Here is a 17,328-nt window from a genome sequence, read left to right as displayed (position 1 = left end):
TTAGAATTTTTGACCATCTTTACCTCAGAGGTTGGTTCCACTTCAATTTGAAGTACAGGATTTCCTTCATTACTGGAATTCAAAAATAAAAAAAACACATTTACCGAAATCTAGCTGCTCTCAGGAGATCTCATCAATTAACTACCATCCATTTATTACTGTAGGGTCATAGCAAATTTGGTTTTATATATGCAGTTCACAAACACATCAGTACTCCCTTTGTTATAGATTAGCATGACTCTTAAAGCTATCTGCTTATTCTGCATGTATAACATGGATTTGATGCACATGTAAGCTACTAGATATATGTAATATGAGCCATAAATTAAACCGCAGCAGGGACACATTAACTGCATACAAGCCCGACATGTTTGGATGATGCAAATTATTGAGTGTGCTTCCATTATATAAAGATGTGGGTGCTGCAAATTCACAATATAAACCTTAATCTAAATGTGTATTCTTTGTTCAGACAAGTTATCTCAGAAAAATATACCGTATTTGCTCGATTATAAGACGAGGTTTTTTTCAGAGCAAATGCTCTGAAAAATACCCCTCGTCTTATAATAGAGGTCGTCTTCTAATCAGACCTCGATTAGGTTGCTTACCGGTGCTTTGGTCGCGAGCAGCAGGAAAACAGAAGCTAGCAGAGTGTCACATAACTCTGCCTCCCCCCTCCTTCCTCTGGGGGCGGGGCCAGAGAAGTTGCTCGCACAGCCGGGCCCCTGCAGAAGTCTTCGAGTGAGAGATCTGCAGTTCAGGTAAGGGGGTGGGGGAGGGTTTTTGAGCAAGTATGTGTGATTAATGGAATGAATGAGTATTTAAACGTTTGTGAATTAATGTGTGTATGATAGCATGGATGTGTAAGGGGGTGGTGGTTGTAGCATGGCATAGGGAGGCTGTATTCACACTCCTGTCATCCCCAGGTTCCAGCATGTACTGGCTGCCTTGACTTGATAGGAGTGTGATTGTTGTTAGCAGATTATATATATATATATATATATATATATATATCTCTCCAGAAATGCCTTTTAACCCCCTATATGCCACTCTGCCCCATGATATGCCTTTTAACCCCCTATATGCCACTCTGCCCCATGATATGCCTTTTAACCCCTATATGCCACTCTGGCATATAGAGGGTTAAAAGGCACATCAAGGGGCAGAGTGGCAAATAGGGGGTATAAGGCATTTCTGGGGGCAGAGTGGCAACCCTGGGGGCAGATGTGCATAACTGGGGGGGCAGGTTGGCAAATAAAAAATATATATATTTTTCTCAATCATAGCTTTTATTAGATATGAAAAAATTGTTTACATGAATTAACATTAACTAGTAAAACTTTTTTTCCCTATAGGGTAGTCTTACATTCAGGCTTTTTGTTTTTTTCCTTAATTAATATTTAGATTTTGGGGGGTCGTCTTATAATCAGGGCCATCTTATAATCGAGAAAATACGGTATTAATTTTTCAATTTATTTCTAGTCATATAGGTTTTGCGGTGACTCCTATTCAGTTCTGCAGAGGTGAGGTGTATCCCATATCTATAAAAGGTAGGTAGTGGTTGGTGTACTGCGTGGTTAAAAAAAGAGGTTAACAAAAACAAAATAGATTTATAATGAGGAAAATTGGACATACATTGTAATATAAATGATGTAATATAAATATATCATACTTCTGTTTCTTTGCAATACTTGGAACTGTGTTCCTGAGTATTGGATATCACTCGTGGACATCCATTAAGTGTTTCCTCTCCTGGCGGAGTGGCTCCAAATGCCCCAAAGAGCCATTAGTGGGAAAGAGCTGGGCGGGTGGAGGGGGAAAGTTTGCAAGGAGTGGTCGGAAATAGGAGTAGCCACACACCATTCCACTGCCATGAGAAAGAATGAACTGGCCTGGAGACCCTCAAGGTCATCCTCACTACTTACCGTATTTTTCGCTCCATAAGACGCAGTTTTTTTCCTCCCAAAGTAGGATGAAAAATCAGCCGCGTCTTATGGAGCGAAGATGCATGCAGGCAGGCAGGCAGGCAGGCAGGCAGGGAGGGAGGGGGGGCAACGATATACCGTATTTATCGGCGTATAACACGCACTTTTTTAACTAAAATCCGGAGCTTAAACCCTACCTGCGTGTTATACGCCGATAAATCCGGGGTCGCAACTGAGGCAGGCGGCGGCGGCCGCCAGCAGAGGAGTCCTGGATTTCTGCCAGTCAGGGGGGCCCAAGGGGTGCCGAGCGGTTGCTGAAGACAACCGCTCGGCAACTCTCGGGCCCCTCTGCCTGACAGATATACAGGAATCCTTTGCTGGCGGCAGCCGCCGCCACCGCCACCACCGCCTGCCTCAGCGCTTCAACTCCTGTGTTGGAAGCGTTTGTCTCGGGTGCCGGCGCTTTACGCTGGGCGCCGGCATATGACGTCAGACGCCGGCGCTCAGCAGTGAAGCGCCGGCACCCGAGACAAACGCCTCACGCTTCCAACACAGGAGTTTAAGGTAAGTGACCGGGGCGGGGGGGGGGAGATCCTGAGAAGGGGGGGTTAGGGAGTTAGAGGGGAGATCCTGAGAAGGGGGGGTTAGGGAGTTAGAGGGGAGATACTGAGAAGGGGGGTTAGGGAGGGAGGTCTTACTGTGTGTGTCTTACTGTGTTTGTGTGTGTGTGTCTTACTGTGTGTGTGTCTTACTGTGTGTGTGTGTGTCTTACTGTGTGTGTGTGTCTTACTGTGTGTGTGTGTCTCACTGTGTCTGTGTGTGTCTTACTGTGTCTGTGTGTGTCTTACTGTGTCTGTGTGTGTCTTACTGTGTGTGTCTTACTGTGTTCATAGCTTATTCAGTTATTGTAATAAATATTTTAGCCCATTTTTTAGCTCAAAATATTTTTTCCTTTTTTTTCTCCTCTAAAATCTAGGTGCGTCTTATCAGCAGGTGCGTCTTATAGAGCGAAAAATACGGTACTTATATAGAAATACAAAACAAAAATAATGAAGATGGAAAGGCTAAGATCAGACTACATAGCTAACTAGTGTACTAAAAAGTATATCTGATGTTTTATGTTTTGCTGATTTAGAGTTTCAGAGCTTTGCTCAACCCTTGCCGCAGGCACATAGAGCCCTCAGCAGGGATGTGGCAAATTATTTAATGAATGGTAACCCTGAAACTGGAATGAAAATCTGGGCCTTGAAGCATTTTAAAAATAATAGAAATTGTGACAGATGCTATACAAAGTCATGATCAAAGATCATGCTTCTCTGTGATTCATTGTTCACCTGGTGCCCTGGACTGAGAGCATGTCATTTATATTCCAGCCAAAAAATGTATGTCCCAATGCCCCGTTCCCCAAAATGTACCATTCACCTGAATTAGTGAGTCGAGCTGGTATATTTTAAATTATAGGAATTACATACCCCTTAAGGACAACCTGGCTGCTTTGCACCAAAATCATATGCTCATTAACTGAGTATGTAGCCCAGTATAAACACAATTTGAAACTAATGCAAAGGTTGGCAATTAAAAAAAATGTAAAAATTAAAAAGGCCAAAGTTGTGGATCCGCGATGGAGGAGCCACAAAAGGGGTGGAGACACTCAATGTTGCATGACCCTACTATATTGAGCTTCAGGGTCCTTGGTACCGTGCTGCCAAGTAGGGAGGTTCAGTTCACCGCTTGTGCTTCAAGCGCCTGCTATTCAGAGTGCCCGGCTGAGGTGAACCCTGTGAATCCGCCTAGGCGCGGATCTGCTTCCATATATGCATTTGCACATTTTGCCTGGTCCTTGCTGCCCCCCCCCCAACAGTTTTGCATTGCCGATATTTTACTTATGCCGACGTCGGCTTCAAAGGGTTGATTACCAGCTCTGCCAGGTAGTAACCCTATCTAGCCTGGAAAAAATTGGGAAATTTGTTAGCAACCGTTCATTCCCGCGTTTGTATGTGAAGTATTAAATATTGTCGAGAGCTCAGAGTGGCAGCTTCTACAAACTCTGATCTGCTTCATTTGTGCAGCTGTGCATACTACGCTCTGCCGGAGGCTTCATTAATCTCTAACATTTAGTTTAACTCTCAAGTTATTCTTTCATTTACCGTAAAGGCAGACATGCAACTAAAGACCTAACAAAACTTATGTTTTTATTATCACTGGAATGAGGTCTGTTGAACAAATATTATGCTATAATGTTATCCTATCAGTATAGATAAATGCAAGACAAATAGACAATATTGTGAAAAAAATAAAGACCAAAATATCACAATTACTTTTGGGGGCCTTTAAGTATTTCAATAAGTTCACTGTTGATTACTGCATCAGCTAAAAACATGGAGTTACCAACCAGTCTTAAGTCATGGTATGTTATTCAATAGTTAAAGCTTTTCACTACATGAATACACACATTCATAAACTATTACTACTAAGAAAACTTAAGCCACTTTGACCATATAATGTAAAAACACATGATTAAACACATACATCAGTTTGTTTAAGTTTCAATGTTTTCATGGTTTTAAGCTAGATGATTAACAAAATTTAGGTACGTAAATGTACTTAAGCTTATTTTAGGAATATGTACCATACAGGCAGCTCTAATTCATGAATACCTTAGGAAGAACTTGAGCGATTATCTGCGTGTGTAGCAATGATCCACAGTTTCTAAAACTGCTATATAGATTACTATTTGAGAAATATAGGAGAGAAACTAGAGGGTTATTTTGTTATGTTTAAAAAATTGTGAGAAAAAGTACACAGCAACATAAAATGTAATTTTAGTTACTAGATCAGTAACAAAGTCTGTTATGTTTTTAAATGTTGCATAATAAAAGACTGCAGGCCTTTTACATGTATTCTGATCCAGTAACAGTGTATGTGATTATTGGCGTGATTATTTTAACCATACATGTACCAAAGAGGTGGTTACACAAGTACAATACACATTTTAATTTAATTCATTTGCTCTCATTTTTCAACATCAATATTCCTTTAAATTACACAACCCCCCAACACACTGCAGATGTATTCACCTACCACTGATATTTTACAATTTGTTCTATAATATATTTAAATTACAAATTTTATGTAAATCAAAATTTATTCAGAATTAGATTAGAATGTGGGTATCAGAATAGTTGCAATCTTTTTTTAAATATAAAATGGTCATTTAATCAAATGCTCATTTACAAGGTTCGAGGTAAACAAAAAGGAAGAAGTTGGAATGCATATAACTGTGCACTTACACTGGGTGGGAGTTTACTGGATGAAGGATTACTTGAGGAGCACGAGTAGGGATTTCAGGCACAACATCTGTAACTCAAAAAAATCACAAAAGAGTAGAGGAGCAACAAAATGAGGAGAAACATGTTAAATGTTAGTGGCAACAAAACAAATATTACAAGAGAAGGCAGACGGGAAAATGGAACCAGAGACATGGTTAATTTAGGAAGCTAAAAACCCTAGGGCCTTTGGTATGCTAAGAACTGCAGTATAACCTTATTTTGACGCAATAACATTATTTTAACATTTTCCTTAAATGTTTACAAATTCTGGAAGGTTGAAATCATTGGCAGAAAGATTCATTCAAAGAGAAAATGCCATTGACATGGTCTTACTTAAAATGACAAGTATGTTCTTCCACCTGTTTTCAGGCAAAACAATTTCAAATAACCTATTCTTTAAGAGGAGTCCACATTATGCATTCTACCAGACCAATGGAGTTAACATCTTACGGTTCTTGTGTGTGAGCTTGGCCACACTGGATGGAAGAGACTGGGGTAAGCCTGAATATCAAATGGGTTTCATTGTTGCAGAAGAACCACCATCTTGTCAGTAGAGACAGACAATACTTTCTAAGTAAACATTCTAAGTCTGCTAGTGATTTAATAAACTGTTTATGTTCACAGGTTATATAATCCAACAATTGTTTTCCACATGAACACAAATTTCAGTTCTGATTAAACGTCAACTCAACAATAAGGAGACTGCAAGCAGTCAAGTCTATGTACCCTTGGCCTTAACTTAGGTAGCACCAGTAGAAGTTAACTCTAATTTAATGAGATTAATTTGCATATGATGTTACTACAAAATGTTACAAATGGGAGAAAGCAGGTTCTTTTTCTATTTCTATTCTCATTAAGTAATGATGTTACCACAGCTTTTACTAGTACTGTATTTTCATGACAACATTTGTGACATGTGCTAATTAAATAGAAATCAAAATTAACATGGATCATGAACACAGTTATTCATTATAACATTTTTTTATCATATCAAACATGGGAATACAAGGCGAATTGCAAAAAAGGTGAATGGCTCTTCTCTACTGGTTGATTATCTACCATGCATGGCATGCTATTCAAATATTAATCAAAGAGAAGAAGGACATCAAAGGACATTAACCACATGACACATTCTATTGCTGCACTCTCCAGGACCGAATTACGAGTGTCTTATACCTCTATAAAACAAACATAAATATAATGGTACTTTGTACCTAGTAATGTTGATAATGTCAAGTTATTTTTTTTATCATTGAATTATTAGAGATGTGTATAATCAAATTACCAAAGTTTTACCTGGAAATATAAACTGCTGTTTGTATTTGTAATGATGTGGACCTTGTAAAATATTTGAGGTACATGGATGTGAGGTGCTATTGGACCCTGGAAGAAAAAATACCATAGATTAATAAAGAGGATTTCTTAACATAAAAAAGTATTACAATTATATGATTTTAATAAACCATGAAACCGATAAATTACTATTCATTTCTATATTATTTTATATATATTGAAAATGTATATATATATATATATTTCTTACGTATAGCAAACGACAAGATGAGAAATGCATGGCAAAAAGTAAAATATTATGTTTTCTTTGTTTTTAATATAATATGAAAAGCCAATTTTGTTCAATTCATATTTTACAGCACCCACGGTGGCCTGTTTGTGTTTAGTGAGTCATTTTGACCTTTTATTGAATTAACTTTTGTTATATAAGTATGCTCATTGTAATATAATGCTTTTACTTAAAATGTGCCCACATCCCACATTCTTAAGTATTCATATACTCTTAAATGACTTTAGGTAAAAATATCTAATGGTCAGACTTCTGGCAAATTCATAAATATAAGACTTTTTTTTTTTTAACTACTGCTAAGTTGCCTGATATATAGGCCAAGGCATAGCATTTCTGGATAGATATTGGCACATTTGTGTTTGGGCACATTCCCTAAATGACCACGTAAAATCCTAGGTTTATATGTAACCTAATATAACATAAATACTTTGCGGCTCACCCCCTCCCCACCACCACTCTTGTAAAGGCAGCCTGAATCAACAGCAATTAGCAACATAAAAACAGGGAAGTTATGACATAATAGGAGGAATAATCATGCAGATCCTGAAAAAAGGAAGGTTAAGAAATCTTTCCCATGGTAATTGGGTCTTTAATACAAATATACAGCCTATTTTAATCTGTAAAACAGTTTTATTTAGCATAGAACTGAAAAATGTAGGATCTCTAGATTGTAAGCTTAAGAGCAGGGTCTTCTATACCTTATATATCAGTTTGTCTTAGTTATTTCTTGTTTGGTCATACCCTTTGAATATATTTATTGTAAGAAGCGTTGTGTAAATGTTGGAGCTATACTATATAAATAAAATAATAATAATTTGTGAAAACTGACTTATTTAATTGGTTCATTTTTGTTTGAAAACCTGAGGATCCATGTGGTTTGAACATAATGAAAACCAAACTTGGGGCATATGTGTAGAGCCAAGTTAAAACTGTTGATATTAATGTAGCAATGGCCATTACAGATAGAGATTACCTCTAGGTTTACATTTATAACATTGAATCTGCATGGGGACTTAAGGGCCACCGGGATAGCTGGTTCCCCTTAATCATGAACATCTGACAGGTTTTCACCATCCTAATTGCACCAAGGTCTATCATTCCATTTTAATGACAATGTTATCTATTTATACAATGCACATGCGGAATATTTAATAAACTTAACCCCACTTAAGCAATTGGTAGATGCTAGCTTATATTTAACCAATGCATGGAAATAGTAATCAAAAAGTAGAATTTTTATTATTTTATTGAAACAAAAATAGCTACAGAAAAACAACTATTAAGGCTTTAATCGTTAAACTCTGAAACACAAATTCTGTACAAAGTTACACACTCTATGTATTTTTGCCCACGTTCCGCTATACTAAAATGCACTAAACAAAATGGAAGATGATAGGGCAGGAAAACCATTTCCTTATTATTATTATTAATTATTTATATGTACAGACACGTGAAATGTATGTCTAACCTTGCTTAAAGGAAACAAGCAAATGTGATGAATATTCTACTGCTGATTTTAATGGTTTACACTACAGCACAGTTCTTTGGTTGGTACAGACACATTCTCTATTTGTATATTTTTTTTTATCCTAGAGCGATAAAATATAATACATGCTGTAAAAAAACAAAACATCATATCATGTATATAAACAATGTCATATTCACACACCAAATCTCCATCAGAATAAAATAAAGTAATTACCTATTAGACAATTATATATACCACTTGGTGTCCATGTTTTCAGCATAAAAAGGTGCATGGTTATATCTAAAAGTGCAAGAATGAAAAATACCTACAAATATGAACTAACACCATTACCTCTTCACAAAATAACAGTGACCAGAACAGTACTATTAAGACATTTATTTAACATATATGCATAAAAAGAAATTACAATTTAATTAGCTTTGCCATATGATGAAGACAGTGCTACTCTTGGCTCTGGAAGAAGGGGCTTTACAGTAGCCTATTCTGAGATTTTTCTGCTGCTCCCTATTGATCATGGTGGATGCGTAGGAGGAACTCATGCAGTTAAAGAGGGTCTCTAGCATTTAACTAACTGAAATCAGAAGCTATGGACCGTTATAATACTGCTTCTTCCAGAGCACTGGAAAGTTTATTTCTGGTCACAAAAGAAGTGAACATATTTGACTATTATTCCAAATTTTAATTTAATAAATCATGTTTTTCCAAAAAAGCACAGCTTTTGTTCCAAGAACCCATTAATATCCTGTGCTAACATAGGTAACCTACTGTGTATGGAACAAAAGAAGGAGATAATCCTTTGGCCATTCCAGGTTAATATTGGTACCTGGCATGTTCAACGACTTCTGCTGGCGAGAGCATTGTGGGGATGGGTGGAGAGGAGAGGGTGGGGTGGCGCTGGGAGGAAGAGGGGGAGCTGGTGAGGACGGTGTGGAGGATGTTGTAGAGGAAGGGTTGCTGCTGGAATCTGGCTGGTAGGGCACTGGTATGTGGTCCTGGGAAGACAAAAGAAAACACATTGGGAAGCAAATAAGAGGAGAGCAGACAAACTACAACACATTGGACAAAACAAGATCCAGTTACTGGTTTAACCTGCCCAAAGAAATTGTAACTACTAATAATACAGCAAGTATTAGAATGACCACATATCATTCTGTGCCCTGAAGCTTCAGAACCATTTGACTTAGGATACAGTACGCTGATGTTCAGTAACATCGCCATACTCGCAAGGCAGTAGAGCAGCAGAACGAAGAACTGAAATGAATCACCTGTCTGCAATACCTGTCCTGTGTTTTGAAAAATATGTCTTGTTGAATAGATGTTAAAAGAAGACACTGACTACGTGAACACATTAAGTATTGCTTTGTCATTCTTGTGAAAATAGGAATTTTAAAAGAATAGAAAGCCACCTTAAATGGAATATTACCTTTATGATACAAACTGCCTAGTTTAATAATCATAACGGTTCATGTCTACACAGAGATGATATAGTACTCAAACATTCCCCTCTTACCAAGGGTTCTGTTTCTTGTTATCTGTCTACTTACATTAGTGGCTTACACCTCAAAACTACACTTCAAATATATTTGTTCACTTCCTTTCTATACCCAGTGTGCTAATGATATATGGTATTGTTCTAAATAATTTACTTCAAAGACAGTGTCCACATTTTTTGCCATAATCTGTATGTGGTTACAAATTTCTTTTTCTTTTAACTAATGCATTGATTTTATTTTCAATTTCCGGCTGCCTCAGTTTATATTCATCCTCCTTCTCCAGTGTATGTTTATACTTTGTTTTGTCTTGGTTTATTTATATGCATAGATACAACAGAGCCTAAAAACTCTTTGTGCCATCTGGGAAGAAGCTTTCACCAGATGGCTCAACAGCCAAGTAGGCATCTTTGCCTAAGGAACACCTGGCCATTCTGCCCTGAGCAGCAACCCTCTGCCTACAACCTACCAATTCCTTTGCTTCATACGTCATTGTGAAAAAGCAGACACCACTGCGCAAGTGTACAGTCTGTATATTTACTGTCTATAACAATATAAAGAAATCATGATTAAATGCTTGTGTTTAAGCAAGTGACGGAGGCTAACTATCTCTCAAGCAACAATAAAATAAGATTGCTAGTTAGAGGTGATTTCTCTGTGTACAGATTAGATAAAATTAATCAGATCACTGACTTTTAAATGTGCAAAATTCTACAACAATAAAAAAACCATAAAAAAATGGAGATTAATTATGTTTGAATGAAGCAGCTTCGTTACTTGGTTGGGTCTCTGCCTTAAAGTCTGCAAACCATTCCAACAGAGATGGACTCCAGCAGTTGTTCTCTTTGACCTCTATAACACAGGTAATGATTTCCAATCAGATGTATGCTTTGGTATTGGTAGGAAAGCCCCCACAGTGTTAGTAAAAAAAAAAATCCAGGTACGGCATATAAATAGGTTACTTTGAAACTAAAATTATCAACAATCACAGAAAAAACTCCCACAAACATCCCGTGATAAGATGCTTTGTTGAGATCCCGATGACTGCTGCTGTAAGTATGAAATCTAATTTTACTGATTACTTTTGGATTTGGTTGATTAGATTTATATGTTTTGTTAATCTTATTTACTTCCCATGTTACAGGATCCATGAGCAACAGGAAGCACTGATCTCAGTCCTTGATTCATTAACCTATTATCTTTATTTCCCTGCATCGTAACATCCTATATGGTAGGGTAAATCATAACCCACAAGTGCCATTCTTCAATTATTTTGTTTTGGGGGGGGGGGATATCCAGAACTTTTACACATTTCTGGATATTGCCCCCCCCAAAACAAAATAATTGAAGAATGGCACTTGCGGGTTATGATTTACCCTACCATATAGGATGTTACAATGCAGGGGAATAAAGACAGGTGTGAAAAATGGTGTAAAGTAAAAATGCTTTCAAAAATAGACATTTATCATTTAACAAAATGCAAAGTGAGTGAACAATAGAAAAATCTAGATCAAATCAATATTTGGTCTGACCACCCTTTGCAGCATCAATTCTTCTCGGTACACTATAATTGTTTAATCATACACCTAATCTACAAAATCGCTGACTTTTTGCAATGTGTACCCAGAAGAACTGATGCTGTTTTGAAGCCAAAGGGCGGTCACACAAAATTGTTATTACTACTTATTGTTTTATATAGCACCATCATATTCTGTAGCGCTGTACAATGGGTAACCAGGACATAACAAGTAGTATATAACATAACAATTTAACTTACAGAAACAACAGGTAAGGAGGGCCCTGCTCAAGGGAGCTTACAATCTAGAGGGAGTCAGGTTGGATTATACAAGAGGTAAAAGTGCCACTGTTAGGGATGGACCGACCACACTTGTATAAGTATTGTCTGAAGGAAGGAGAGGTACTAGAAAAGGTAAGTTACAGAAGATGAGAGGAAGGTTGTTAACATGTTTGAAGGCTTCCCTAATGAGGTGGGATTTTTGGAGGATCGGAGCCAGGTGAGGGCATTCCAGAGGATAGGGGCAGCCCTTGAGAATTCTTGCAAATGTGCATGAGAACCAGAAATAAGAGCACAGGGCAGATGGAGATCATCGCATGAGTAGAGAAACCAAGTGGGAGTGTATTTGGAGATGAGTGAGGAGACTGCTATGAAGCACTTTGAAATGGAAGTACCAGCAGCCATCAATGTTCACTTAGCATACATGTGATTGGCAGCTACTATTCCCATTTACTTTAACAGAATGGCTACCGAGCATGTGCAAAATGCATACTTAAAAATACATATTGGTTTTGGTAGAGGTAGCCGGGGTAAGAAGTTAAATGAGACTATATATATATATATATATATATATATATATATATATATATATATATATATATATATACGCACACACACACCAATCCATATGAAATAAAGTGCATTTGAGTCAATGCAAAATGTACTCCAAAAATTGATTCAACATGAAACAGGGCTCTAACGGACCTTTCATTTGAAGCTAGGACAGTGTAGTACATTACCTAACATGGATTCTGTATCTGAAACAGAGATTTGGCATCATAAGTGATACTAGAGGAAGGTAGCTGCATAGGTAGAGCCATGGTTTGAGGGAAAAGGAAAGACAGGGAAATACTTCAAGGGCACAATTTCTAAAGAAGTCAACTATCAATGGGTTTCATTCCTAAGGGAGAGTTCACAGGAATTTGCAGGTCAATTGTTGTTTCGACTTATGAACTTCACGATACTGTATGTTACGCAGGTCCAAACCCAGGGAGCTTCTGCTGCAAAAAGATCTTGGCTGGCCCTGTATAATATACAGTTAAGGGAGATTTGTTTTTAATGTCTCCTCACTTATTGCAATTAGCTTTGTGCAGGGCCAGTTTTTTGCTGGAGATGCCCGCAAGTGTTGGTCCTTCATAATAATCAGTGAAGTGATGGCGCTGACTCTCCTACCAACTGTAGATATAATTGAGATGGGTAAGTCACCCAGGGGACACGAACATTCAGTATCATAAAAAATACATTGTTTGGCTCAATTAAACAGTTACCTTCTGAATGGGACTGAAATCACAAGGAATCCAAATGTGACACAAGCCTTAAACGTATCTTAAATTATAACTGGGAAGGCCATTTGGTTATTGTCATGAAGGACAAAAGACAAATCATTGTAATGCAATCAGGCCACTGCTTCCTGTTATCTGCTGACCGAGGTGGACGTGCGCATCTTCCACATTCCTCCATGACTCTATCCATCTGCAAGACTGCATTACCATCCATGCCAGGCCTGTAATTTCAAGGCTAAGTACAGACACGTCTGTATCTTATATTATTGAAGAGCTACAGAACAGACTCAATTGTTTCCTACTCCCTATGCAATGTTATAAATATTGTAATAATATAGTGCTTGAAATGCAGTTGTCCTTACTGACATCTTATAATGTGCGTCTTAGGAAAAATATATGTGCAACATGGCAGTTCTATAAATCTAAAGAATTATCTCACAATACGAAGATGCTAATATTTATCACTACAAACACCACAGAGCCCAGTCAAATTACTTCAAGAACTTTCTTAGTGTCCAAGACAAGGTGATTCAGAAGGCAAAGGCAATTGGGGAGGTATGTGTAGTCAGGGGCACTACATAATGGTGACATTTGTCTTTGAGGTGTTTACCTTGTTAATTTTGTTGGTTTTAGGCAGGGTCTGGCTAATATGGAGATCTGAATAACGTGGAGGTTTCCGCAAAGGATTATTAATATCACACGGCACAGACTCTGTCCGGACTAATCGTGCTACAATAGGAGAAAAAAATAAGGTAAAAAAATCACAGATGGCCCACAGCTCACAGATTCATTATTTTTTTATACTGAGGGTATTTTTATCAGTTACTAACACAACAATTAATGTATAAACATATATACACTTTATACCTAATGAACTAATAATATTAATACAATGAACATGATTGGAGAATCAAAGATGCTTCCTGTCCCTACAATGAAGAATTTAGGTTTTAGATTAGAAATGAGTCACTGCATACTTGAAGTAAGTCCATTCACAGTGTCAGAAAGACAAGAAACCTTGTTAAATAGGCTTAATCTGCAATGTGAATGTAACTGTTCATCATACTACCGGAGTCTGGCCTCAGGCAGGAGTAGAGAGCTGTCCTGTCACTTACCTCCTCGGTGGATGATCAGTAAGTGGCACGGAGGGGCCTCTTTGGTGCATTTGTTGTGGCACTTTAGCCTAGTGGGAAACCAGAAAGAATTAGAGCATGGTTAGATTATGGCACCATTAGCAATCACAGCCTAGACCAAGGGAATCTCTTATCTTATGGCCCACGGATCAAACTCAACACTCAGCTGCACGGGACCACAGCACACCTGCTCCAGCTAATTACTATGCTTTATCAAGCAGGTACCTTTTAATTCATTTTTATTGGTGCAGAAGGAGAGTCTGCAAATGTGAGCAGCATATAATGGAATTTTTGTTATTAAAATATAAAGGCTTTGCTATGTTTGTTTATACTGTTTAAGAGATATTTCTCCTCGGTGGGACTACTGATAATCGTAAAACAAAGCTGGGAAACTTTGTAGTTGTTGTACGACTTCCAGTCCTGGTACCAAAACAGTATAGAACTGATTATATATATATATATATATATATATATATATATAATGATGCGTATTTAAGTATGTAGAAAGTCTTTCAATATGCATTATTCTTTGGTGTGTTTATATCTCAATTGTCTCAAGGTCAGCTCATATAGAAAGTTCCCAGGTATGATGATCAGCCCCTACTGAAGCAGCTCAGGGGTGCCATGCAGGATCTAGTGATCTAGGAATATGTTAAAGATTATAAAGCTGTTCCACGTATAAAAAATACAGAATTTTTGAGAATGTTAAGCAAATAACCTTTGTTTCATTTGTTGATTTAGTACTCAAAATGTTTATTTACATAAAACACAAAAACTCTTCTCATATCAAAAAACAATCGGTAAGTGCCCTCTTTTTGCATCACAAGACTACTAGGTAAAATTGTGTATTATCAGTCAAACAAATTTGAAAAATTTGAGATAAGTAAAGTTTTGGGAATTCGTCAGTACTATGGATTTTTCTTTTAATGTTATACTTAGTTACAAAATGGTATATTCAGCACGGTAATGTGTACAGGTGACAGAACCACACAAAAAAAAAAGAGGTTAAGGGTGCCTAACGACATTTCTAAATTATTCAGATGAGCTCCCAAAGTGACAACATGTATCCAATTGATATATTGTGTGGAAAAAATGTTAGCACAACATATTAGCAATTGGCAAGTCTATCCTGAACATAAGACAAGAGCAAAGACTGAATAAGGTTTGTTGTTTCTACTGCAAGAAAAAATAAGCAGCCTAGATCATGCCAGTTTTTTAATCATGTTATTAGTGCCAGGAGAATGCTACCTACCGGAATGCATTATGATACAGCATATAAAGACATTTTAGACAAAAGGTTGAATGGGCAAAAAATCCCACAGACACACTCCAGAATCTTGTGGAAAGCCTTCCCAGAAGAGTGGCAACTGTTATAGCCTCAAAGAGAAGGTGGGGCAACTCAATATTGGAATGGAATGTCCAACAAGCTTATATAGGTGTGATGGTCAGGCGTCCACATACTTTTTGTCATATAGTCTACTTGAATATTAATTTTCTTTTCTTTTTTGGTCACTGAGTATTTTTTCTTTTTACTTTCTTTGTGTCAAATGTTCTTGGGTTTTGTTTGCTGCTCTTGTACCTCTACGTTGCTAGAACAGTAAGTTCTACGATGTCTTCTGTCAGTAATTTTAAATGCATTTACCAATGATAAATACGTACCACTAAAGTAAACAGAGCATTCTAAGATATTCATCACACACAAACCCTTTCATGGTATAGATATTTGAAAACCTCTACCTGCAGCAAATATTAAACAATAGGTATTCCATTGAAAGCTGTTTTATTTTATCTGTAATGCTTTTGGCCAAGTATTGTTAACTGCCGTCAGTAAGCATGCATGGCAAATACATTCTGGCTTAAATATTTTCTCTACTGATAACTATGTTGAAATAATTTGGTATGTATCAAAAGCCATCCAATGGCCTACAATATAGGAAATGTATCTAAATCAACACACTGATGTTGCGGATCAGTGTTTCTAAATTTAATCAGCAACAGCACTGACATGGAGGTCTGTGGAAATTATGATATTGTGTATTAATATGATTTGTATTGTGTCATTTTGGTGAGCAGCAAACCTTGGACAGTCTGTGTGAACAAATACCCATCACTATGTGATTGACTATTTTCCTATTTATTGTTGTTTTTTTAATAGTAATTGAGTTTTGTCCATTATATCTGCAGCTGCCAAGAGGTTTGTGAAGGTTATTTCAAAATACAAACCACAGTAAAGCATAAGAATGATGTCTCTGCATTCCTGCTGAGCAAGACCTGTTATTTAGTGGTGTGATGCTGACTGTTCGCGGCCATCAGATTTATATATTGAATCAAATATGTGAAGGTGAGAACAGAAGCTGCAAGGGAAACAATAATAGGCCAGATGGCCAGTAACACACACAAGGGAATTAGTTAAGCCTTGCTAATCTAAAACTTCTATGAAAAGTGTTTACAGTTTACAGGTTATTCCCACAGCAACCAATGGAATGTTCCTGCTGACCGTACAATTCCGTTGGGTGCCATGGTTATAAGAACAACTTGTATTTAATCTCAAGGCAGGAGAGCAGCATTTGGTCATGTCCGAGTTCCAGCCACTAATGAAATCCTGACAAGTCCCTGCTCTTTTCAGTTTTTTGGGGGTAGCAATTTTGGATGCCAAACACTCCCTGTCTCCATCCTACCCACTCCCCACACCTTTTAAGTCTCCTGGGGTTTGGTCATGCCCATATGTGTGGCCCTGCTTCCTTAACTCTTACAAGCAGCAGAAGAGGGAGAGCTCGGTGGCCAACCTTATGAAGTTTCCATGTATGGATATAAGTAAATATTAATTATTATAGGCCCTCTAACAGAATCTATTTCACATGTTCCCCCTTAATATTTCACCTTTCTTTGTACAAATTCTTTTTTTCCCATTTAGTTTTATAATACCATAAAAATCTTAATACTTCATGATGCTAAGAATTTGAAAAGTAGAACATACTTGCAGTTTTTACATTTCAGTCCAAACAGCATCCCCTTTCCACAAACAGTGCAGGTCTGAGACATCCAGTACTTGGTGGAGAACCTGTTGAGGGAAAAAACAGAAAGCCACTTAATGAAAGCCAATGGCCGAATTTATTAAATTGATGCAAGCTCTGCTACATTAACTATTCATTATAAATTTTTGGGTAGAAACTTGTAGAACCAACATTCGTCAATATTACGATTATCATCATACACAGAATGAGAAGAGGGCCCTGTTCTTCAGAGCTTACAATCTATTAACCATAAAATGACAGCCATTGTTATTTTTCTATGATCTCACT

General features: G+C 37.4%; 1 protein-coding gene across 2 annotated transcripts in view; it reads right to left on the bottom strand.

Moving 5' to 3' along the window:
* Nucleotides 1-17,328, bottom strand: part of LOC149289049 (kinase suppressor of Ras 2) — a 175,801-nt gene that overhangs the window by 36,786 nt on the left and 121,687 nt on the right. The window contains exons 7-13 of one of the 2 annotated variants that reach the window (XM_089491065.1): nucleotides 17,004-17,087; nucleotides 14,009-14,076; nucleotides 13,504-13,622; nucleotides 9,149-9,317; nucleotides 6,551-6,592; nucleotides 5,216-5,282; nucleotides 24-72 (exon numbers count right to left, since the gene is read on the bottom strand). In XM_089491065.1, coding sequence (XP_089347191.1) covers nucleotides 24-72; nucleotides 5,216-5,282; nucleotides 6,551-6,592; nucleotides 9,149-9,317; nucleotides 13,504-13,622; nucleotides 14,009-14,076; nucleotides 17,004-17,087 — 598 coding nt within the window. Of the gene's footprint in view, nucleotides 1-23; nucleotides 73-5,215; nucleotides 5,283-6,550; nucleotides 6,593-9,148; nucleotides 9,318-13,503; nucleotides 13,659-14,008; nucleotides 14,077-17,003; nucleotides 17,088-17,328 lie in introns of both variants that reach the window. The other variant, XM_089491064.1, reaches the window with a different exon arrangement.

This window comes from Sceloporus occidentalis, unplaced genomic scaffold (assembly GCF_023333645.1).
Source record: "Sceloporus occidentalis isolate IW3139 unplaced genomic scaffold, rSceOcc1.0.p SCAF_48, whole genome shotgun sequence".
In the NCBI taxonomy this organism is placed as follows: domain Eukaryota; kingdom Metazoa; phylum Chordata; class Lepidosauria; order Squamata; family Phrynosomatidae; genus Sceloporus; species Sceloporus occidentalis.
The sequence above is the reverse complement of the archived record's forward strand: the minus strand, read 5'-3'. Positions and strand labels throughout refer to the sequence as shown.